Consider the following 25,488-nt stretch of genomic DNA (forward strand, 5'->3'; position numbering starts at 1 on the left):
TGGTTCGTTTATTTTTTATATGTTAAAAAATGTAAACAATAGAAATTGTGTAAATAAATAGGTCATCCTTTATGAGTAGTATTGGGACTCTGAGTTCCTACGATAAATAATGAATGAGCAAAATAAATACAGAAATGCAATACATATATACATTTACATTAAAAAAGATTTTTTACGATGATGAGGCTCTATCAAGGATTTGGGGAATTATTAATTCAAATGTGTCTGTAAATTATTACCCTGATTTCTATTAATTTGATAAGGGATTAGTTGATGAATTGTGGCTGCCCTGATTCACCTCACAGTTCAAATGGATTGGATGTCTATCGGCGTTTGTGGGAACAACACAACTTTCCCCCAACTTGGTTTTGAGTAAAATCTCTGTTAAGGACACCTTGAATGCATGGCAGTCATGCAAGTAGACACAGTGAACACTGTCCATTCAGTACAATACAGTAACTGCTTTCTTTGTGCCAAGCGCGCCAAAGTCAAAGAAAGTCTCTCGGCCACTTTTTCTTTGTGCGGGGGAGGGCGAAAAAGTGAAACGTAAGCCGGGGGATTCCCCTTAATCTTGCATCACTGCATCTCATGTTGATGATGTCAGCAGATTTTCAGAGCGAGCTTTGAAATGGATTAATCGTCTATTCAATGAGTCAAAATACACAATACAATTTTTTTTATTTTGAGTTGGAACAGATGGTGATGAAAGACAATTTCAACCAGAATTGTTCTGAGTTACGAGCACGGACAAAGTGAAGTGTTGCCGGCTGAACCCGTTACATTGTAAAAACTCAAATCCCTCCCACTGTCTTCAATATTTACAAGCACGAGTGAATTATTTGCCTATAAAATCTTTGCAAGTGCCCCCCCAGGTTATGCAATTGCGTGTTTGTTAGGGCGGAGTGAAGAATAAAAATCCATGTTCGTTTCAATATTAGTTTTAAGACGCCTTTCATCGGTAATGAGCGGGGCCAAAGGGCAATGTGTCACTTTGTGTGTATTTTATTGGGATTACAAGTAGAGCATCCACATCTGTCTGTGCACCTCTGCATGTAAAACAGAGGGTATTTTATATAAAAAGTTGCTGCCTCGGTTGTGCGCCCCAGGTACCCCCCACCCCCTGTCTCCCAGCAGGGTGCAAACACACAACTGTGTGTGCAAACACGGAGGTTTCAGGCATCACACTGAATTCTCAGTTTGGGTTTGCCTTGACTGATGCCGACAACCCCCCCAACACCTACCTTTAAACTTGCTGACCTCCTCAGACTGCGTATGTGCGTGTGTGGCCCTCCACATTAATAATACGTGCATTCAAACATAACCCTCAGGCTTGGGGAGGCCCCCCTCCCTGACAAATTATCCCCAGTTGACTGTAGTGAATGGTTTTGTTGGTTTTTGGCTTGATGGAATTGTTTCCTTGCTTAGTTTTTACTGGTTTTCGGGGGGCTGACAGCACAAATATAGTGGGAGAGAATAATTTATTTAATAAATAAGATTTGCACTTTGGTTACATTACTCCAACCTTTATTATTTTTATTGACATTGGAGATTAGGGGCTAAAAAATCGTATACCTTTTCATTTTTTGTTTATCAGATTGCCCAGCTCTCCCAGTTCAAATGTAATAGACATTTATCAGCATCAATGCCAGCCATCAAAATGTCACTCTTTAGGCAATTTTAAATTCATTTTAGATTTATAGACTTCTTTTGCTCCTTCCCTGGAATTGGCAGAGACTGAAAAGTTTTTTTTTCTTCTAAAGTGACTCCTAGTTAGAAATGTGTCTCCATCTCAGGCCTCTCTGGCTCTCTGTCTGCTAATTAGCATCACCACCCACCCCAACTCTTCGGGTTACCCCCTCCCGACCAACCTGAACCCCCTCTTCCCAATCCCCCCTCCCACCAAGACCATTCCCCAGAGCTTTCCCACACTCACATCAAAGGGCAACACTCTGGAGGGTGTGTTCGAGCACCAGGCTCTGGAATGCGCCTGTGCGCGTGTGTGTGTGTTTTACAAGGCTGTGTTGGTTTACTGTGTTGTTTGCTCTTTGTTGGACTTTTTTTGCGGGCTGATGAGGCCTGGGTGGGGGTGCTGTGGTCGGGGGTAAATGCGGGAGAGAGGGGAGACTGCAGCCAACTTGGCAGAATGTGACATAATTGTCTTCATGTTAAGTGCTTTGTATAATATTGATAAATTCAAGTTTGAAGTGCTCGAAATGACTTTTTTAATAGTCGAATAATCACTGATTAGTTTCCAATTGATCGACCATTTTATAATTTGAGTTATTTATTTTAAATTGTGTGTTTTTGTCTCATTTTAAAAACTATTTTAATCCAATACAAAAAATATAAAAATTGCCAATTTCTAAATGAGTTATATAAATAAAGGTCCTCAAAATTGAATTGTTCAGAACTCCCATTTCCTTGTTTGTCATTTGTTGCTAGGTTTTCATTTCATTGTGTGTTGTTTCCGAAAGGGAAATCCTGATTTCTCTTAAAATGTTATATTTCATATATTGTCCTCTGACGTGTCAGGAAACAAACCTTCAAAAAAAAAACACAATTGGAATCCGGTTGTGCAATATGTTTTGCTCCCTTCACTTTTAAAGTGGACGCGTCTGCCTGTCTCATCCCCGCCTATTTTTTTTAAATATATTTAGTCTTCTTCTATTTTTGTCTCACTTGGCTGGACGGCTTCGCTTTCGTCTCACTTTTTTTTTTTGCCTGAGTGTGCACTTCTGCCCCTCCGTGGCTTTGGATAGGACGTGTGGAAATAGCTGCTAGTGAGAGATATACGTATTGTGGAAAAGATGACGGTCCGTGTTAAGGTGGCGCGACGAGTGCACCAAAACATTTTGCACTGCTGATCTTCTTTGCATTTGGCAAAAGTGTGCAATGTTAACTTATTCTCTGCCAATGAAAGGTCTGGCGGTCCTGCTCTAAAACAGCCCTAACTGGACTGCAAGAGTCCGATTTGGACCTTGTTGACGACACGTCAGAATGGGATGGCATGAGTGTAAAAATGCACGTGCATCTGTTGCGGTGCGAGTAAACAAGCTAATATTTTGCTGCTGTTGTGACAGTTATGCAATAAATCACACTTTGCAGCTTTTCAGGCGCGCATGCAGTCTTTTAATTATTCGAACCAGTGTCAATATGACCTTTGCGATCCCCCGTGACGACGTGTCAGCAAGGGAAACTTAAAAGCTCAATTGTTACTGTTCTGTCATTTTAAAACAGAAGACAACACCTAGTATAAATTAACATGTGAAATACGGTTTTACAAAGTATTCCAGTATGCAAATCGCACCTTTTTTTAGACCAGTGGTATCCAAACTACAGCTCGTGGTCCAGCTGCGGTCCCCCTTAACAAAAACTGAATGACATTTTTGAAACATTTATATCAACAATAAAATTCAATTGAACAGTTAATTTAACTTTTAAAAAATCCCCAATTTTATTGATTTTTGTCATATTCTCTGAGAAAATACAAAAGAGTAAGCACATTCTTTAGGGTTAAAATTAAGACTAAATAATTTTTCTGATGCCCCTATTTTAGCGACTCACCTCTTAACGGGTGCGTCCTAAGTGTACGCTCATTTTGGAAACACCGGTCGCCACGGAAACCATCCCTGACTCCAGGCGTTGTGCGATGGAATGCTTCACCCTCGCCCCACCCACAGCTCATCACTACCCCAAAGCAACCCTCCCCCAGGCAGTTGTTGTGCACTTAAGACTTTTTTGCACCAAATAGTGCAGCCTGCATTCAAATGAACAGGCGGGGTTCACTTTACGAATACAAAATTAACTTTTTTGGGCTGCCATTTGCTTTGATAGGTGTCCAGTCTATGTAAACTGGGAGGGTTGGGAGAGAACGATCATGTTTCGGTGATGCATAGGCAATCCATTGAACTGGATTTCTGCCATAGATTGGACCAATGGGAACTAGTACTATCTAAAACAGGGGTGTCAGACTCGGGTTGGTTCGCGGGCCGCTTTAACATCAACTTGATTTCACGTGGGCCGGACCATTTTAGATATAATATTTAGATTTTTTAAAATAAATTGATTAAAAGAACTGGATTAAAAACCCTGAATATTCAGTTTTTATAGATCTAAAACAATGTTTATCTTCGCTTTTTTATATATATATTTTTAGATTTTACAAAATGATTTTCGAACTAAAAACACAGAAAAAATGATTAAAACATTACAATTATTGATTTAAAAGGGGAAAATCAGGAAATTTAATATACATCCATACTCTTCATTTTAATTTGATCCTAAAACAGAAAGTCAGCACTCATGATTTACTTTCCCGGGCCAGATTTGGCCCCCAAGCCGCCACTTTGACACATGATCTAAAATGTTCAAGAAACAGAATCCTCCCCAAAAAGTATTTTAAAGTATTTTTCGTTTTTGTTACATAACATAACATAACAATCCACACCTATATTGTATTAAAGCCATTGACGGCCTTTGAATGGAACCGAGACTTTGTACGATTGGCAAATTTGTCCAAATGGATCCATGGTATCCAATGAGTAAATATATTAAATAATCTTAAATGTATTACAGTAGTAAAATGATTCTTCATGTAGTATGTTGATATTAATGTGTGGTCAATGTAAGTTCATTTTTAGAGCAGATGTAGTTCGTCCATCATTGTCATGGCAGCCGACGAGCTAAAAATCTTGAGCTTCGCCACCTACTGCATAGAGAAATAGCGTTCATTGTTGCCGTATGCCCTGCCCAGCTCACATATGAACCCAATGCCCTCACTGTGAGGGGCATGAAGAGGCAACGGTAAGGCAGGCAAGTGGAAATAAAAATGAAAGAAGGAGTAAAGGTAAACAGCAAAAGGGAGCGAATCAGACCAAGCGTGTCTGGTCGTGTCTGCCGCGTTCGCTCAGGGCGAGGCCGCTTCCTTTTTTTTTTTTTTTCTACCGCAGCTGACCCCGGTCACCCCCGCCGATTCGCTGTCGGGAAGTTTTCAGAGACAGCGGGGTGTTGGGAGCGATCAGGGACCAGAAAGAGAAGGATTTGCATCTGTCTTCTCAGATGCGAGTGAGGGGAAAAAAAGGCGAGAATTTTCCAGAAGGAGAGAAAAAAAAGGGCAGTCTTTTCCAGGGCTGGAATTCCTGACTGGCTTTCTGTCTGCAGTGGACTCTTCTCCTGTTTCTTCTCCTTTTCTATCCTTTCATTGACTTCCTTGTTCTCATCTTGGTTTTATTCTTCTCCACACAAAACAAGTAAACAATACTTCACACGTGATCACTCACATTGTACATCCGATTTAACGGAATATTGACGCTTATGAGGGAATTTGTCTCAACTCATACATTGTTAATGATGGCAATAGCAGTTTAACCTTTTAAAACATTTTTTTTAACTTCTTTAAAACAATAAGGATCCAAAAGTTCAAAAACATGTTATGAAAGAAAAACATGACAACAGTATTTGATTATTTTTACAAAAAAATCAGCTAAAAAAAGACCTTACTCAACTAATACTGTGCCCCACAGTGTCATAAATATACCAAGTTATTGTCTTTTTTTAATAGGATTTCCATTAAATCTACTAAAACTCAAGTATTAATATAATTTGTTTATGTACCATGATGGAATTATTTTATTTAATTTATGATTCTGATGCTTATAATAACACTTACTTACTTTAAATATGCCTTCACGACTGTGTATAGGGTTAACTGACCCCTTCCAAAAATGTTTTGGGATTCTTGACAGTTCCCACATGAAATTGTTTACATGCGAGCGTTCCATTGGACAGATGGAGCGGGAGGGGCCGTAATGGCATGAACTTTTTTTTGTCGTTCCCCAGTTGTCCTTGCAAATATAACCGTCCACATCATCTGAGGCTGCATGCCGAATGGTAGATGGCAAGATTGGTGGCAGTTGGGGGATTCTGGGAAAGTCCCCGCCCATGTTGGACTTGTACCAACCAAGAAACGGGGCAATTGGTGTTGCGAGAGAGGAGAGCTGGCGCTTGCTTTTGATCAAACCGGGAAGAGCGGAGCTGTAAAATGCTTGTCAAAGGCCGTGACTCATCCTAAAGGAATGGGGGGGGAAGGAATCGGGGTTTACAAAAGCTGCTCTTTTACGGGGTCAAGGTTTGAGGAGGAGAAGCAGGAAACGATTATTAGACTCCTCCGTGTGTGTTTACTCGCCGACAGCTGTTGCGCCTCTTCGATAGATGCGCCTGTCTGATTAGGGAATGGATATAATGAGTCATAGTCATCTGGTTTGTGTACGTTGGGCCTCGTGCACGCCAAAGCACAGTTGCCGTGTCGCTAGCGGGGGACCAGTGAAGTGTGTCACCCACCCGCCGTCGTCCGGCAACCGCAGGCAAAACATACATATATCCCCCATGTTGGAATAACCGCAGGCGGGGGGAATCAAGTCGCATGACTTAAGTCGGATTTAAGTTGACAATTTTAACTCTTTATGTGGCACAAATTTGTGTCGAACAGTTTCCATTTTAAAAATATAACAATAACAACTCCAATGGAAAAAAAAAATGTATATATCGTGAATCAAGTTGAATTATTTTTCGTTGTTTGTGAAAGGAATATAAAAGTTGTCATTGAAATGAAAAATGATCAACAGAGACTTTGAACCTCAAATTTTCAGAGAATAGCACGGTCATTCTGAGCAACTTTTCAGTGCATGTGTTTCTGTGTTGTTTGAAGTGACCCAATTGTGTTTTTTTTCAGTGTAAACTTCACAAATGTCAGCATGTGCCACAATTCAAGTGTTTGCGTGTGTTTGTGTGTGTCAGCGTGACTCCTTGAAGAGTTTAGGCACAAGTGTGCAGGTGTTGCACTGCTTTTGTCTGCATTTTTTTCTTCCCAGACATGTTTGTCTTAGTGTATGAACTCCTATATGCCCAATTGTGTACACATCTGTGTGTGTGTGTGCAGCTGGGCTGGTGTGTGTGTGTATTTGTGTGTTTCTGAGAGAACAAAGTAAGAGTGGCTGAGTCCCTCCAGACATTACGTTGCTCTACTCTGGATCTGGACCAGCACTGCAACTAGGTCGGTCTGCAGAAAGCCAGCTCAGGGTGGGGCAAGGGACTTGGAGATTCTGGCCTTGGATGGATGTGGCCTGGCATGTGTTTTTTTATTTTCTTTTTTTTAACTCCAGGCCGGCCATTGACAGCAATGGAAATTCAATCCGCCTGAACTTGGACTGCTGGCAACAATCATTTGTTGTCAGTGAATTAAATTTTTCATTTATTTGATGCTTGTGTCTATGTCCCACAATTTGCCCAGTTTCGTTTACATATATTTTTTATTTTTTGTATTGAATGTTTTCATTTTTAACATGCATTTATTATTAATGTATTTAAAGTGTTTATATTCTTTGTTTTATAGATTAAATGTATTTTTTATTTAATCAGTCCTTATTTTTTTTCAAATTTCAGTTTCTTAATGTGATTTTTTTTTTCATTTGACATTTTATATCCTTAAGTTTAAGTATTATAGGAATAATAATATGTCTGCAATTTCCTTTTTTAAAATATATATCTTCAATTTCCTGAACCCCACCTTTCTGGTATTCCACTCCTTCCAGAGGTCAAATGTGTGGACTATGAAAAGCCCCCGTCAAATCATGTTCAGATAATAAACTTTTCTCTTGGCGTTCTCCCTTTTCTACAAAACAGACCGTTTCAACCTGAGTAAACATAGGTTGATTTCCTACGAGAGCTCCTATGATTAAATTACAGAGGATATGACTTCTGCAGGTTCAATACAAAGAAAAGTAAAATCCATAAACTGGATGCAGGTTTCCCGCTTTAAAGCCAGTCAGAAAGTAAAAATTTACATCCGTTTGCGTGGTAATTGTTCCCCCGGCTCACAGGAGCAGCAATTGCTGCTCGGCTGCAACCAGAGCCCTGCCTGGAAAGTCCGCCCGGTCGGTGACTGACTGCCAGTGACACATCTGTGACAATATCATTTTTATGGTGCACGGATTGTGCTGATTCAGTCATGAGGGGAAAACATATTTAGCTTAGGTTGTTTGGAAATGACTAATAATACCAAAATGTCATGTGAGGGCAAACTTGGCGACCATCATACAAATACATAGAGTACTATATCTATTCATATTTACATTAGTGTAACAAACTTTGCAGAACAAAGAGAAGCAACACTATAAAAGTCTAGAAAATCACAATTACAATAAGCATTCAATTTGCTGCCCAAAATTGCGGCTCAATGATAGAAGGAAAAATATATAATAGATAATTTTTCGGTTTATATAGCTCATCAACTTTCATGGGTAATTTTCAATGCTTTATAATTAGACAAGATTGATTGGAACATAAGAAGCACATACTCTAGTTTATATAAAAAAAATATCGAGATCGGCAGGTCAATCTGACACAATTTATATACACTCCTGTTTTTCCCATTATTCCAATGACTACACAGAAAATTTCCCATGTTGCAAAATCCGGTAATTTTGTAACCTTAATTCCCTGCCATGCAAAAGTCATTGAGGATGCTCTGCTCAGGTCGCCAGCTGTGAGGCGGTTGTGTTATGAAAACCATTCGCAAGCTGGAATGTGCTTACACATACCTTACGCACACAATAGCAGGTAGTCTTACAGTAGTGAGCTTACCGTAAGACCCCATGTGCAAACTCTGCAGGTTATGATTTACATTCCCAACCAAATCAGCGGCTGGCTCAGACTGCCAAGTTATCTCTTTTTTTATTTTGTCTTTCCTTTATCGCATATGCTGCCAGTTTCTCGCATGCTCTTTTGCATTGTTAGCAGTGCAGGGCAGTGGCGTGCACAGGAAGTCCCCCACTTCCTCCTCGGGTGCACCCCCGCCTCCCAAACCACACTTTTCTGCCCTCAGCAAAGATGTCCGCCGGACTCAACTCGCCAAATTGCATCCAATGTTTGAAACGGGATGTGATGCGACTATTTTAAAGCTGTCTCCCACGTTTCCTGTTGAGGGTGTGCGCGTGTTTGTATGTTTTTACAGGCTGAAGTCCTGTCAAGTCGCCACTCGAATAGTTGTTTTTCTTGTTCTTATGGAAACTAACTTTGTAATCCTACTCCTCCGTTTTACACGAACCTATAGTCTTGAAACTTGCTATATGTCATGCGCCAATAACGATCGATCATCGGAGCCCTATTTTAATAGTTTTTGTATCACAGCTGATTAATTGATTCTGGACCTATATTTGCCAGTAGGTTATCAAGAGTTAGACAGTAGTGGAGATCGATATTCGTGGTACACGGTCGATTGGTCGGCGGTCTTTTGGTCGCCCGGAAGGTTATTGATAATTACCATTTAAATCGTTGCTCAAATTCCCTAAATTCAAACTGTGAGTTATTATTTAGTCATACTTAATGCCCTAGTAATTATTAGGCTAAAGAAAAGCTCCAAATTTCCCGGACTTTTATTGTTTTTTGTTGGAGAACTTGTTAACACCCTGACTGACGTACCTCCTTAAAGGGACAACGCATGTACATACAAACTCTTATACACTCACACGTCGGCTCAGTGAAACTGCTCATGGCCATTGTTGGCTTTTATTGATTCGTAGACCGTGTTGTTTTACCTTGTTTTGTCTCTGGTCTTTTGGTCGCCGGTCTTTTGGTTGTCGGTCTTTTGGTCGCCGGTCTTTTGGTCGCCCGTTGCCGCGGTCCGGGCGACCAAAAGACCGCGACCAAAAGACCGGCGACCAAAAGACCGCGACCAAAACACCGGCGACCAATCGACCACACATGATCTTCGTCATAGCCTTTAGCCTGTTGTATGCTGTAACACTAGTGCTTGTTTTCATTTTAATTTTACTTAATGCTGTCAAACTGTAATTGATATTTTTCCTTCATGACAATCAAGAACTTTAAGAATCAGTGAATACTAACTACATAGTGATGGTGAGTTTGGGTTTGACAACTCTGATTCAATTCCTTCAGCGTCACTGACTGCGATATTCATCCAAAACATTTGAACATGGGTGGCTTGCAGCAGTCGAACGATCGTTCATGATTGGGATCTCTATCGTCGTCAATGGCGCTGAAAGATGATCATTTACAGTTAAGAGTTTCCACATATTATCACAATGAACAGGTACCTTCCATAGTAATGTGAGTCGAGTGTGTGTTAACCCTGTGGTGACAGACAGACAGTGTGCGGGTCTTTTTGGGTTCCCTGTGTGTGTTGTGATTTTGGGGCCCACTGGCAGCTGGCTTTGACAGCTGCATTATAGGAAACGTCTGATGAAATGTTACATCACCTCTACTGTGTGTGTGCTGTGAAGTATGGATGTAAGACAGCTGTGCAGGATCACAGGCTTGTTTGTTCAAAGACAGTGGACGTGACTATCCTGTATTACATTGGCTATCAGTTAAAGGATGTACAGTCCTAGTCCTGTACGTATATTTCCTTGAATAATGTTAGAGGAAAGCGATTGTATTGCATCTACAAATATCGTTATTTACTCTTCAACACAACTCAAGTTTCAACTTAAATCAGTCGTTTAGGAACAGCTCAGAAAACACAGCACTCAATACATCAACATTGCAACATGAAGCATACATGCCACCCGAATACATTACTCTCTTTATTTTTAGCTCACGTCAACCGGAAGTCATTTGACTTTGACTGTCAGCGACGTAAGGTCTGCGTGATCGCAAAACTCCCATTTGGCGATGACCAAGTCATTTTCGCAGACTTGGCTCTGAACACGGCACATCTTTACACCATGTGAGTCGGTATCTCCTCCTTGAGGTCGTTGTCACCCGATGACTTCCTCTAAATATGAACAAAAAGTATGTATCGCCATTATGGGGTTGTTCCAAAGTAGTGAGTGGATGTGCTGCTAATGGAAACGCCACCTTCTTTAGTCTCGATACCATCCGGGTCCCTCCAAGGCGGCTTGGTTCTGTGGTACTGTACAGAATTCCATCTGGATTAGGCACAGGAAGTTCGGACTCTCAAAGGGCAAGCGCAACGAGTGACGTGACCATCGTGGCGCATCGGGCGCGCCGTTTGTTTAGAAGTGCGCGTACGTTCCCGCGCGCGTACACATCCATACAAGCAGTCAATTATGCTGCGCTTTTCTAAATGGCAGGAAGAAGGCATGTGGCTTACAGCTGTGTGTGTATGTGATGGGCAGCTCACAAAGAGTGTCTTGTATTTTGGAAGGGGGGCAATTCGGGCCTGTTGGGTCCAGTCCAGGGGGCCGCGGTTGGGAATGTGCGTGTGTGTCAAGGAATGCTGCTGTTTGCCGAGGGAAGAGCACAAGGCTATCGACGGGTGTGTTTTCGGGCCTGTGTGTTTGATTGACCTCAAAGAGGACTTTCATGCCCGTCGCGGCGGTTCTCGAGCAGACCAGACTGAAGGAGGTCTGTCTATGCGCTGCCTGTGACCTTCTCACCACACTGACACACTTCAACACACTACCCTTGTGTGAGTGCGTCAACCTGACTGGAAGCGAGGAGGGGAAAGAGGGAATGGTTCAGGGATGAAAGCAAGGAAAAGATGGAGGACCAAGTGAGTAATATATACGAAGGATGTGACTAATGGCTGGAAGGGAAGGCAGCTCATTCCTAAACTTGGGTCTGCCTGTCATATTTTTACTACCTGTCCCTGACCCAGCAGTGCAGAATCGCTGCTTGAAAACCCCACACCAAATTTGGGGTGCATTCAGCGTCTGTATCCCCCGACTTGATTTATTCCGTCTAGCGTTCCCAATGGGATGCCGATGACTTTAGCAGAACCAGACCTCCATCTCGCCGAGGATAGTTGAGGAGATGGCCTGTGTGTTCAGGCAAGGGCGGAAAAATCAACGTATTCAATCTGTTCCTTCTATTATATTTCTTGCCTTGGTTTTTCATGGGAATCTAACACGGTGATACTGAGAACAACAGAATGTCTCTCTCCCTGCTGCAGTGTTTTATTTTATTTGTTTATTAATGAAGTGCAGCTGTGCAGAAAATGGTTTCAGGCAGAGCTGTCATGGCCACATTGCAGTTATGGTTTCATTCCATGATGTTGGCCAAGCAGGCGGCCACAGTTAAGGAACTATTTGACAACAAATGGATTATAAAATGAATCGACAACTATTTTGATAGTCAGTGAATCGTTTAGAAACATTGACCTAAACATGGTCAGAGATTTCTTTTGTTTATAAATTCATTCATTTTATGGATCTCTTATCCTCTCGAGGGTGACGGGGGTGCTGGAGCCTATTCCAGCAAACCCTGGGCAGTAGGAATAGTAGAATGAATTGGACTTCTACCAACGTCAATGGCGGGGATGCCTGAGAAATCACCAATCTATACTCAATTGACTCATTGTTTCCTATGCAGGTCCTGCCGAGGTTCCCATGATGTCCCCCAACGGCTCCATTCCACCCATCCACGTCCCCCCAGGATACATCTCACAGGTTGGGTCGCAGCGTTATACTCACCAGTCTTTTGCCATCGATAAAAATGTAAAAATATGAATAACTCTGAAGCACAGAAGTTACAAGGTGCCATTTTTTTCAGCGATAAGTGAATGCCACATACGAAAGAGTCTTTGAATTATTCAACTAATCGGCCTCTAAATTCCACCTTGGCGAAATCGGGCGACGCACGTTAATATGATAAGCGTCATTGTACAATAAACACAACGGTGGTTATCCCCGGTGGGCTGAGCGACTAAGAATGTACAGAATGTCTCATTACTTATGAATAGGTTAGAAGGCATTTTACATAAGAATATGGTAACATGAGGGTCATTTAAGTAAAGTGTGTGGTCTGCATTTCAGCCACTGATAGGCTGGTCATTGCCCCGCCATGTGTGGGGGGGACAGTGTGAGCGGGAAACACTGTCACTCTTACATAAACACGTCTGATAGGACACACACACAGGGTGCTAGGGTTGTTATGCCGTGTGTGCTTTTGTGTACTTTTGTGTGCGTGTTACCAGTAAATATTGCATGAGGTCGAGTCCACATGTAGTCATTCTCGGACTTTGGCCTCTGTAAACACTGAGTGTTTGCGTCTGTATCACTGGTGGAGAGAGGGATACTAGACTGGGAGGTTTTGTTATTTTCAGATCTTTTTTCCCACTGTCATGTTTGGGGTTCCCTTTTCATTGGTTTTGGGGTGACTCCCCTTCTCCACAGGGGATGTTTTTTGTTGTTTTTGGAAGGCAGGGCCTGTTGGAAGTGTCTGAATAGCTGCTATGTGAAGGTGATTATTTAACGACAATTGTTCTTAAGTTTACATACACTCCATTCAAAATAGATTGGAAACAAAACAAACACTCTATTACATCGCTGAAAGTGCAGGGATGATCAGGAAAGAGATTCCCGTGTCTAATCTTAATCTAATATTGTGAAAATTAATATAAATGAATTCATCGTATATTGTGTTCCATATTGAGTGGTTAGTGTGTCGGCCTTGTAGCTCTGGGGTCCTGGGTTCAAATCCAGGTCGGTCTACCTGTTTGTATGTTCTCCCCAGGCATGCGTGGGTTTTTCCCGAGTACTCCGGTTTCCTACCACATTCCAAAAAACATGCATGGTAGGCTGATTGGACACTTTAAATTGCCCCTAAGTATGAGTCTGAGCGTGAATGGTTGTTTGTCTCCTTGTGCCCTGCGATTGGCTGGCCAGCAATTCAGGGTGTCACCCGACTCTGGCCCGAAGTCAGCTGGGATAGCCTCCAGCACCCCCCGCGACCCTAGTGAGGATAAAGCGGTTCAGAAAATGAATGAATGAAAAATAAACCCTAGTTGTCTTCAATGTAGAATTTACTTGAACTGTACTTTAAAATCAAATGTTGACAGCTTAGTAAAAACAAAATAATAGTTTTTATAACAATTGCCAAAATGGGCAAATTGATCATAGATTTCTCTCCCGTTGACATGTTTGTGCAGGTCCTGGAAGATACCACAGGGGTCCGACGGGTGGTGGTGACCCCTCAGTCTCCGGAGTGCTATCCTCCCTCCTACTCCCCTGCATTGTCCCCCACGCATCACCTTCCCCCCTACCTGGCCCCACCCCACTTCATTCACAACTCCCCCTCGTTTTACCCGCCAGTCAGCCCGGGTGAGCTGACCCACCACCAGTACTACCAGCACCATCTCCCCCCCATGTACGGCGACCAAGGTACCGACGCCAACCGCCCTACCCTCAAAAACGCACCTTGCGCGCCGAGCACTAAGTGGCGCTTTTGCTTTCTAGAAATCATTCCGGTCTACGGCATGTCCAACTATATCCGAGAGGAGACCTACACTAAGCCCCCGCCCAAGAAAATAAAAGAACAGAGGCAATTGGAGCGACAGAACCGCCTCAACTCGCCGCCTTCCACGCTGTATAAGGGCAGCCTGGGGCCAGCTCACAATGGCTACAGGTGACCACGCTTATTATCCTTCTGCTGCAAGTACACTTTCAAATCAAAATTAAGTTAGAACTCCAAATACCAACTTAATCTATTAGGTTTTAAAATTTGAAGGCATTTGGACTTCTCACAAGTTCTCCAACTTAACATTCCACATTGTACTTATGTAGAGATTTTACCTTTGCCCTAAAATGTGATAAGTCAAGTAAACACAACTCACAGTTAACAGTGGTATTTGATAAACGAGTTAAAATACTAAACAGTGGTGCCTTAAAATTATTTTTTCAAGGCTATGTTTTGTTCATAGATATGCAATTATAATGAGTGTGAATTATTCAAATCATATACAATTAGCTGCTATTTCTACAATCTTACGAAAATTTCTCCACGTTTTCAAAATGTGTGTTTGACACAGCAGCAAGTCCCACGCGACCACGCTCGGGTCGGCGGGTTCGGGTGGTGGACTCGGCAGTCCGGGTGGCAAGAAACCAGAGCGGCGACTTCGCAGCAGCCCACGCAATGGCGAACCGGAGCCCCACACGCAAGGTACATCATTTCCATTTTTCCATTTAATCCAGAGGATGTCCCTCACAGTCCACTTTTGGAAAAACAGCATCACAACAGTTAACTCAAGTAACAGCAGTAACCTCACTGACCTCTTTTTTGAGGACTTAAAACGCACCTTTTCTTTCAAGATCGCATGAATGCATCCCCGGGTGGGAAAAAAGGGGGCTTGTCTGACGAGCCACATAGCTGAAGCCATCCCAGAGCGCTATCACTTTACCCCCAACCACAATACACGCCTTGTTGATGGAGGGGGGGCGGGTTTAGTCTCAGAAACGGCTCATAGTGGTTGTGCATACCTGAGATGAAGGAAACCTTGTTTGAGGAGGTCTGTGTTATCAACATCATTTGATGTTTCTGGTTGTGCTTGTTCTCCGACTGATTCAATACCATTATCGCTGATAAATGTCCAATCTATTTGTACTGGACACACAATGTGTTATGCTGAAATCCGACTGGGTTTAATGGCCGTGGTGGAGACTGGGCGCACACATGAATTCATTAGAAAATAATCAGAGCAAAACTTCAACTGCCTGGTGCCCGAACTCAGATGGGATAGGCTCCAGCACCCCCGCAAACCTTGTGAGGTTAAGCGGCACAGAAAATGAATGAATGAATAAACTCAGAAAAACACTTACATATACGCAGTATTTACAAGATCAGGAGTCCAGGGTTATGAGTTGCATACTATTTTTTTAGATATCATTTATTCTCCAGAAGATGATTGCCTCACCTAGCTACACACACGATGAAAAAAGTTGTTAAAGTTCATCTTTATTTCTGTGATGTCATCGTCATTCACTCGTGCTACTCAACTTTTTACCAAGTCTTGACTCATACTTCCATATTAACATCCAAAGACCCCCAATTTCCCATTCGTCCCCCTTCCTTGTTTGGATGTGCATCACCATGGCGATAATCTCATCCCGGGCCGAGGTCTGCTCTCTTCCCACGGATTCCAAATAGGGCTATGCGACGGCCGGAGGAAGCAATGACACGGATGAGATGAGAAATATGAAGGAAAAATGATGACATCATGTGTTAGGTTAAACCAGGACGGCTGTTCCTGCCAATCACGGTGCATTGAGTTGGAGACGAGTACAAAAGTGAAAACAAAAAGTGTGACTCATAGTCCAGAAAATAGAGTAGTTGTTGGGATGTCCCTGATCCGATCAGGTGGCAGGAAACCGGGCCTGATCACATGCATTTCAGAGGTCCAGGTGAAAAAGATGTATAATTTTTTATCATTTTTTTAAAGGCAAGAAAAAGAAATGAACAACCGAGAAAACATTGTACTACGCATTATCAGAACTTTATGCTAGTTACAGAAAGCTAACATTACGACAGCATCATGCAAGAGTGATAATGTCCCAAATATGGAAATAGTTACCATTTGAACTGTTATTTCCTCAGTTTTTATTTCCAAAGTATCAGATTAGCACTCTATATTCGCAGATCCTCAAAATTGCTTTTTTAGACCCAAACACGAATATCGGGATACTTTGTTTCCCAAAATGTTCTATACCGATATATCGTCTTTAAAAGGTGTTACTGTTCAAAACAAGTGAGAAAAAAAGAAAAGGACCCCTCAGTTTGCTGGCAATGTTTTCCCCCCCAATTTTTTTTTGCTAACTCATTGGCTTCCATTGATGACAAACTTCTTTTATTTCTCTCGCGCTCCTAAATACTGTAACGCGGGCCGGCTGAGCGGGGTCGGATGGGGTCAGGGTTCCGGGGAAACCCAACTCCCGCGGTCCCTCGATGCGCGAGGGGAAGGGCCGCTTGTTGGTGGGAAGTCGCAAACAGAACGAACACAATTTGTGGGCTCCTTTTAAGTGGAGATGGCTCACAGGCGCTGATCTTTTTGGGGCTCTCCACTCCACATCACGAAACTTGCAGTTTTAATAGGATGCAGATTTGCACTCTTAAAAGGAAATGGACTGTGCATGCCAAGCATGTGGTTTGGCTCAGCCAATCAGCAAACAAAGGCAATGGTTAAATGTAGTAGTTAAAAATGTATTTGCACTTACAATATTTGAATGACAACAAGTAGAATTGGGTGTTTTATTTATTTTTCCATGTACTGGTATGCAAACATTTTTGCCTAAAAAGCTCACAGCTCTAAAATCTTTTAGACCACAAACTCTCCGTTTTTATATGAATGTAGCAAACTGTCACCATGGCAACCAACATTGCAGGTGTGCGAATGTTTGTGTTTGTAGCCCAGCTGTTGAACACATGCCGAGTATGTTATTTCTCGGCCTTTTTTATAATTGCGCTGATCCTCACGCCTCCTTCCTCTTGACCGAGCAACTTCATTCTCCATCAATTACAGACCTCAAAGATTATTTCACTTTTTTTTTTATGCAGCGCGTGCCTACACGGTTGCATTTTTCACATTTTTCTTCCCCCCTCCCTTCCCCCTCCAGGCCTTAAAGGTCTTTTTCTGTCTAGGCCCAGACAGAGTCTAAACCGGAGCTGCAGGCCGTCATTCTGCAGGAATGTGACCTCTCTTCCCTCCTCTCTATTCCTCTCTTCTCCTCCGTGTGTGTATATAAATATAAAATTTGGTGCCAGCCCAACCGCAGAAAGAATTTCATTGGTATCATTCCTGGGTTAATTTATAGCCAAATTAACTCAATGACTGCCATTGATGATGATGGCGTCCAATCTATTGGAATGGGGAAGACTGGCTGAGTAGAATTGCCTGAGAAATACAAAACGAGATTGAAAAAAACTCCCGTAGTTTACTTGCTATTGATTTTAGAGCATCCTGAAGTATTTCCTATTTATTTTGGTGTATTTGTGGCTAACTTGCTTTTGATTTTTGCACAATTCCTTTTTTTCACATCCTGTTGATGCTTGGGCATGTTGGGGTGACTTGATACTATTTCGACAGTAGAAATGAAAGATTACGTCAATGTGAGATCCAGTGGAAACGTTAGCAATACAAGTTCCTTTTATTGAAGACTTGGGCTTGAAGTTTGACCACCACCACAAATGTTCCCACATTTTCCTGCTGCCAACGTCTTTCCGCGCTTATCGTCTTACGCTTCGACAGGATGTGAGGTCAGACACTAAAGAGGAAGTGTGGGCAGCACATGAGCACATTTCTGTGTGTGCCTTGGACTCCTTGTGGTTCTTATTAAAGAGTTTAACAGCTGCCCTCAGTGACCGCAAATCACAACACTCAACATTTTTGTGTCTTTCTTTAAATCGCTGCATCTACGCACCATTTTTACTTATTTAAATAGGAATTGGACTTCTTTTTTTAAACAAAAAACATTTCAAATCAGATAGCGACATTTTTCTTGATACCACTCAATGTGATAATTTGACCATTGTTTTGGAACACTGTCACATGATCATCCCCAGTGGAACAGGTGAAATGCATACAGTAGCTCTGCTGTGAGTTTTTGCAACGCACTCTGGCATCAAAGTGAGGTCAACCCGAGGTTGAACTTCCATGACATCACGGTTGCCATGACTCACATGTGTCGCCCCAGGCAGTTCCGCAAACACACTCACACACACTCACACACACACACGAATGCACGTTGTGATTTACAGTAGTTGAAGCTGGAAAGTGAGAAGGCAGGCCTCTTTTGCTTGGAAAATTTGGGGGACCCCGTGCAGAGAGCGATGATGGAAAGTGTCTGGAGGGCTTGGAAAAGTCGGGGGTCTCCCAGTCAGTTACGTGTGCAGCTGCAAATGATTTAATCTATCATAATTTGAATAATACTACCGGGCTATGAGATACAAAATTCCTCATGGAAAAGGTGAAAGGTTCTATTTATTCAAATGAATGGAAATGGTGTTGTAATAAAAATAATAAAATATGCTTGATTTTATATACAGTTAACAAAAGAAACTTTTCCAAGTATTTTTCTGTATTTCCCTATGTGGTTCAACGAACAATTAATTCATTTTTTTGTATTTGCCTAAATGTATTGGCTTTACTTAAGACATTTATTTTAATAATGTTATTTTTATTATTTAACCTACATTAATGAAACACGTTCGTATGCAGTATTGTTTATTTTACTGCTATGTGTGAATTGTAATTAAATATTTTGTTAATTATATTCAATATTTATTGTAATACATTTACCTGTACTTTGTTTAAAAAATAAAAAAAAGTCAATTTTATTTTTCAGCTCTGTTCCTAAAAAAAAACACCTCCAGAATCTGCATAACTCAGCTTTCAGATGCAATTTTATTTACCGTTTTCATAAAAATATGACTTAGCACAACAAATAAAACAAATGAATGGAATGACTTTTTAAATATGTTCCAGTAGAACTCACTATTCAACTAGTGTTTTTATTTTTTTCTAAAACTAAGAGTGAGTTATGTTCTCTTTTTGAAAAGTTGTGCTTATTCATGAAACACCTCCCTTCTTTCTCCAGATCACGATTCAGAGGCGAAACGTGTTCAAGACATGCTGTCTACAATCGACAAACCACAGGTTGGTGTCACTCAGCTCCTCGTCTTACACTTTCTTTGCCGGCTTATGATGATTTTTTTTCCATATTTCCATTCTGCCTCGATTGCTAACGGAAAAATCAGATGCTTATGGACCGGAAAATAAGACTTGGATCGTAAACTCGTCTTTTTATTTTCACTTGGAGTTTGCATTGGAGGTTGCTGTAGAACTCTAAGTGTCCACAAGAGAGCAACATGCCATTATTTTTCCAGCTAAGTGGGGGTTCACTGTAATACAATGATAGAAAAAAATAAAAATACACTTACATAAAATTGAATTGCAAATTGATTGAAAACTACTCTGATCGCTAGTTGAATAAAAATTGTCCCTAATTTTCCAATAGTAAATACTAAGCCTCCTGTCTTTCATCGTTATTTTTATATTATTATTATTTTAGACAGTAATTGCATTTTTATTAAAAAAATACAAACGATCTGTAAAAACTATATTGTCTTACTTATTTTTTTCATATATTTGCTTTTGTATAAAAATGGGAATATCGCCATTTTTAAAATGTTCACACTTTCTTTGCCTTTGATAGTGATAGCCATTCAATTCATTTTTTTTATTTTAATCGACTAAAAAAATGGACCAGGAAGTAGGATTCTGAACACAGCTATATAATTAAACATGTGGATCCGTTTCGTAGGTGTCCAATCTGCAATCACGAGCCGTACGCCTGTCTTGGGCGCCGCCCGCAGGCCTGGCAAGTAGGCACAGCAACGGCATGCCCGTGTCGTGCTCCTATGAAGTGTCCCTCTCGGATAAAGGGCGAGACGGGAAGTTTCGCCTCATCTACAGGTAATCTCCTTGTTGGTAAAAACATGAAAATGATTTATTTTGATTCCGTTTTTTAGGGTTAAGAAAAACAAAAAAAATGCACAGAATGTGGAAGGAAATTTTAGCCTAAATTGTTAAAAACAATCATTTTGTGTTGATTCAAAGTGGTGAAGAACTGGAGTATCATCTCAAAGATTTAAGGCCAGCGACCGACTACCACGTACGGTATGTACGCCCACTTAAAAACAAAAAAATAGAAGACCATTTTTTTTGGTAGTTCGAATAAGCCGATGACCTTTTTGATGTGTGTGCATTGGCTTTCAGAGTGTGCGCCATGTACAACTCGGTGCGCGGTTCGAGCTCCGAGGCGTCCTCCTTCACCACACACTGCAGTGTCAGCGTTCCCGACGTCCCGCTGGCGCCCAAGCTTTCCCATCGCACCAAAAGCACCCTCTCTTTACAGTGGAAGGTAATCAATCATACCATAATGGGTTATTAGAATGTTACTTTTGACTAAATTTGATGTTGGCATAAGTGAAGGATTGACACATTTTTGTAAAATCATTGGTTTAACTCATTTGAAAAAACTGATCTTTTGATGGGATTAATACATTTCCTTAAAAAAAATAGTTTTTAACTGTAAAAAAAATCAAATATATATTTTTACATCCAATCTATTGTTTGTCCACATTTAGCCACCAAGTGACAACGGCTCTAAAATCACAAACTACCTTCTCGAGTGGGATGAGGTGAGTACAATTTTTTTCTCTCCAAATGATACCTGTTGAATATTTGCTCATTTGTTTTTTGGCTGCCACGCAGGGGAAGAAGAACAGTGTTTTCCGGGAATGTTACTTTGGGAGCCAGCGACACTATAAGCTGACACGTCTGTTCCCCGCCTGCGCTTACACATTCAGGGTGGCGGCACACAACGACATGGGCACGAGGTAACAGCAACAACAAAGCCTTGTGATTAGTGACCAGACATTTTTCCGTATGGATGCTATGCTGCAATGAGTCGACTAATCAATCTATATCAATCACCTTATTTAACCTTTACATAACTTGTGTTATGAATATTATGTAACTATTTAGATGTATAATTGTTTTCCATTAGCAAAAAGTAAGCACGTACAAGTATCTAATTTTAATAAATTACCCTTCTAATAAGTTAACTCAATGGCTCCCGATGAGGACGTCCAATCCATTTAAACTGGATCTGATTTTTGGACTTGCAAAAATAATTCCAAGAACAGAAGAACACCATTAAATTGAGCTTTGTGGTTGCTTTGCTACAGTAGGGACTGGCCTTCTTCACAATTTTTTTTAAATACTTCTTGCAGCGGCTTTAGTTCTGAGGCGGTGTTCTACACGATGGGAACCCTGCCCGCTTTGCCTGTGGCGCCGCGTCTGGTGCGAGCTGGCGTATCCTGGGTGACCCTGGAGTGGGTGCGACCTGAGGGCAGCCCCAACGAGGAGCAGCTGAAATACACTCTGGAGATCCAGGAGGACAACAGCGTGAGTAGCCGGTTCTTTGTTCATGGCGGCGGAATCTCAAAGCGTGCGTTGAAGTGCTAGTTAACAGGTTACAGCTAATGAACCTCTTGTAGGGAGTGGACTTTCACCCGAAGTACACTGGAGAACACTTGACCTGTACTGTACAAGGCTTGAAAAGGAGCACGCAGTATAAATTCAGGGTGAGTCCATTTCTTGCATAGAAACTACAACAAATCTACAAAACTAGCATGCATCACGGTAGAAGTTCATTCAATTTTAAAAGGATTTGGATGTCAGCCAATAAATTGATATTAGGGTGGAGTACTAAAACCAATTCAATTCATCCTGGTAATCAATCAACAAATGAACACACAAGTATGCAGGCTGTTGTTGTTGTTTTTTTTTTTTAAATAAAATGTTAATGCATTTATTCATTTATTTGACTTGTTGGTTTTATGGTATTTTATTTTACGGTATTATTCTTTTTTTTCTTCTGTCCACGAACTCTTATTTGTGGTGAGATGATTTCGCATAATAGTACTGCGAAAAGAGAGTCTATATACAATGTTTGGTAATGACATATAATGACAGCTGGGATATATACAGCGCATATAAAAGCACCATTTTCTGCTATGTCTACTAAAAATGCCATTATTATCTCACGCACAGCTGATTGCGTCGAACATGGAAGGCAAGAGCAGTCCTAGCGAGGTGCTGGTGTGCACCACCAATCCCGACAAGCCGGGACCACCGTCCACACCGTGCGTTATGGCGTCCACGCCTTACGCCCTCACAGTCACATGGGGTAAGGCTTTCAGTTAAAACGGCTAAGAAAGAGCCATTTTAAAGTTATTGTGTGACATTGACGGCAATAGATTTCCAATCCATTTGAACTCCAATCAGGCATTCTCCCAATGGACGTCAAATGATAATATTTTTTGCTATTGGAGTAAAATTGTGTTAATGTTTATTGCACCATTTGTCACAAATTGTATGTAATATTGTATCCAGTGTGTGCAGTTGACTTCTTAATCCCAGCAAATGTTAATAGCATGCGTGTCAATTATCTCATTGTTGAGTACCAGACGGGGACGGCCCGCGGCTAAAATCAATTGCGTTAACGTTCTCAAATCTGTCTCTTCCTTCTGTATTTCTTTCAGATCCCCCGCAGGACAATGGCGGCTCTGAGGCACTAACATATTTGTTGGAGATCAGTGAAGGGTGCTCGGAATGTACGAATCTCCCTGCTTTTTGGTTTTTTTTTAAATTCAAGATTCAAAATTTTTATGTAATGTGTGTGCGCACTTTTGCAGCCGGCCAATGGGAAGTGGCGTACAGCGGGCCGGCGACTGAGTGCGTGTGCGAGCGGCTGGCGCCGGGCAGTGTGTACCGCCTGCGCGTGTGCAGCATCACCACCGGGGGACACAGTCAGGTACACATTTAACTCATTGAATGCGATACCCAAGCCATTTAAGCTGGGAGGGTTGACACTGACGAAACAATTAACCCCCTTAAAATTTACAATGTGATCCTCCAAATTAAGAAAATAAATCTATCATCATAATAGTTTTTTTAAACCTCCTCTTATGTTTGCCTTTTATAAACAAACAAAATGAGCATAACGAAACTGAAGATTTTTGAAAAACATTATAAAATGGTGAATTTTGTATTTGTATGTACCTTTTATGATTGAGGTCATATATAGAAAGTGTTATTTGTCATTTAATTATGTATTAAAATTAATTTAAAACATTTTCAAAAGAAAAAAAGTGAATTAACATTTTCTAAATCATCATATCTTAACCCATGATTTTTACTATTGCTTAACACTGTTTTTGGTTCCCCCTCAAGTGCACCGTCAGCGTTCCCGTGCGCACGTTAAGTGTTCCGCCTGGGCCCTGCCAGCCGCCGAGGATTGTGGGTAAAGCCAAGCACAAGGAGGTGCAGTTAGAATGGGGTGAGCGCGCACACTGCGTTTGGATGGTTGATTATTTGTGATTTATGGCTGTCAGGTGGCTTAATCACCCTCTGGCTGTCTCTGCTGCGTTTTCCCAGACCGCTCTAATGGACACTCGGTCAAAGCGCGCTCACCACTTAATCGGGAATTCATTTAAGATAATAACGTGCCGTCTGGGGGCCCTGGCCGGATGTCGGCAGAAGCGCTCTTCCAAGAAGCCAAGGCGCTGAAAGCTCCCGTTTTAGCCCGTTTTGATACGATGAAATTGAACAGATTGCATTCAAATCAAGGGGGAAAAGTAGCAGCTTGTAGTAAAAACAATTTCCATTTATGAATTATCTATTATTACAATTATAAATGAATTTGTTCATCATTTTCAATTAAATTATATTATTTTTATTTTCTTGTGTACATTTTGCATTGAAGTTTTTAACTTTTTGGGGAGTGTTATATAAGTTGGCTGTATATGAATCAACATCATTCTTTAGTTTCAGTGTGTATATGTATGATGGGGTGATACTTTTTAGATTCTTTTATTATTATGATTATTTTTTGGGTTAATTGTTTGTTATTTTTTGACAGATTCCCCCACCATCGAGGGCACGAGCGAGCCGTACATGTTCAGCCTGGAAATGAGCGAGGGAGACGCCAGGCCGACCCAAGTATTCCAGGGACCAGAACTGCAGTGCACCGTGGGTAGTTTGCTGCCCGGGGCCACCTACAGTTTCCGACTGAGGGCTGCCAATGAAGCTGGGGTGAGAAAATTGTTTTCCAATGTAAATTACACAAGGTATTTACCCCCTGTCATTTATTTTAGTTTGGCGAGTACTCAGACCCAACTGTGGTTGCGACTGCAGCTGGTCCTCCAGGCCAGTGTGGGGCTCCGCTAATCGTGCTTATCAGCAACACCTGCGTATCACTCAACTGGGAGGTGAGAAACTTTGACGAGTGAAATGTTGCATCTAACTTTGATGCAAATGAGACATTGTTTGTGAGTAGGGTGACTAGAAAAGTTCCAAAATGTGGTTCCGTCGTTGTGGAAACCGTGCCCCCAAGAGATTTTTTTTCCATCGTGACCTGAAATAAGGTTGCTAATGTTGTTTACAATGTCTGTCTGACTCAAGCGATGGTCACAGCAATCGAGCTTGCTCACTGCTTTAATTGCAGCAATTTGTCTTACATCACATTGGGAGTCAGTCTCTTTATGGATGAATCCATTTTTCTGTTAAATCCAATTCTACTTTTTTATATATTCATTATTTTATATACATATACATACACATATTCATTATTTTATATACATATACATACACATATTCATTATTTTATATACATATATATATATATATATATATATATATATACACATACATACACACACATAGACATACACATACATACACACACATACATACACACACATACACATACTCACACACATATATACATACATATACACATACACACACATACACATACACACACACATATATACATACATATACACATACATATACATATATGCAAATGAACCTTTTTATTGCCAATAAACGGTGCTAAACTATCTATTGTTGTCAATAGCAGTGAAAAAACAAATATTTAGATCTCACCTTCTATAGGTTTCACCTACTAGAGGAGGTAATAGGTTGTAATTAATTTTGTGTGTGTTCGCGTCAGAGTCCCGAGGGGTCCGGCAGCGACATATCAGAGTTTCGTCTGGAATGGGGCCGGGAAGACGAGCCTATGGAGCTCATTTACTGCGGCTCGGCCACGCAGTGCGAAGTCTCCGATCTTACGCCCGCAACCAGTTACTGCTGCAGGTTACAGGTAA

General features: G+C 41.3%; 1 protein-coding gene across 3 annotated transcripts in view; it reads left to right on the plus strand.

Moving 5' to 3' along the window:
• Nucleotides 1–25,488, plus strand: part of fndc3ba (fibronectin type III domain containing 3Ba) — a 55,490-nt gene that overhangs the window by 20,321 nt on the left and 9,681 nt on the right. For 2 of the 3 annotated variants that reach the window (XM_077620927.1, XM_077620929.1), the window contains 19 exons: nt 12,352–12,428; nt 13,910–14,141; nt 14,217–14,385; nt 14,789–14,919; nt 19,347–19,405; nt 20,073–20,224; nt 20,369–20,428; nt 20,528–20,672; nt 20,899–20,952; nt 21,026–21,150; nt 21,547–21,721; nt 21,814–21,900; nt 22,370–22,505; nt 22,861–22,932; nt 23,014–23,132; nt 23,552–23,657; nt 24,240–24,412; nt 24,475–24,588; nt 25,335–25,484. In XM_077620927.1, coding sequence (XP_077477053.1) covers nt 12,352–12,428; nt 13,910–14,141; nt 14,217–14,385; nt 14,789–14,919; nt 19,347–19,405; nt 20,073–20,224; nt 20,369–20,428; nt 20,528–20,672; nt 20,899–20,952; nt 21,026–21,150; nt 21,547–21,721; nt 21,814–21,900; nt 22,370–22,505; nt 22,861–22,932; nt 23,014–23,132; nt 23,552–23,657; nt 24,240–24,412; nt 24,475–24,588; nt 25,335–25,484 — 2,336 coding nt within the window. The remainder of the gene's footprint in view (nt 1–12,351; nt 12,429–13,909; nt 14,142–14,216; nt 14,386–14,788; nt 14,920–19,346; nt 19,406–20,072; nt 20,225–20,368; nt 20,429–20,527; nt 20,673–20,898; nt 20,953–21,025; nt 21,151–21,546; nt 21,722–21,813; nt 21,901–22,369; nt 22,506–22,860; nt 22,933–23,013; nt 23,133–23,551; nt 23,658–24,239; nt 24,413–24,474; nt 24,589–25,334; nt 25,485–25,488) is intronic. The other variant, XM_077620928.1, reaches the window with a different exon arrangement.

This window comes from Stigmatopora argus, chromosome 15 (assembly GCF_051989625.1).
Source record: "Stigmatopora argus isolate UIUO_Sarg chromosome 15, RoL_Sarg_1.0, whole genome shotgun sequence".
NCBI classification, from domain to species: Eukaryota; Metazoa; Chordata; class Actinopteri; order Syngnathiformes; family Syngnathidae; genus Stigmatopora; species Stigmatopora argus.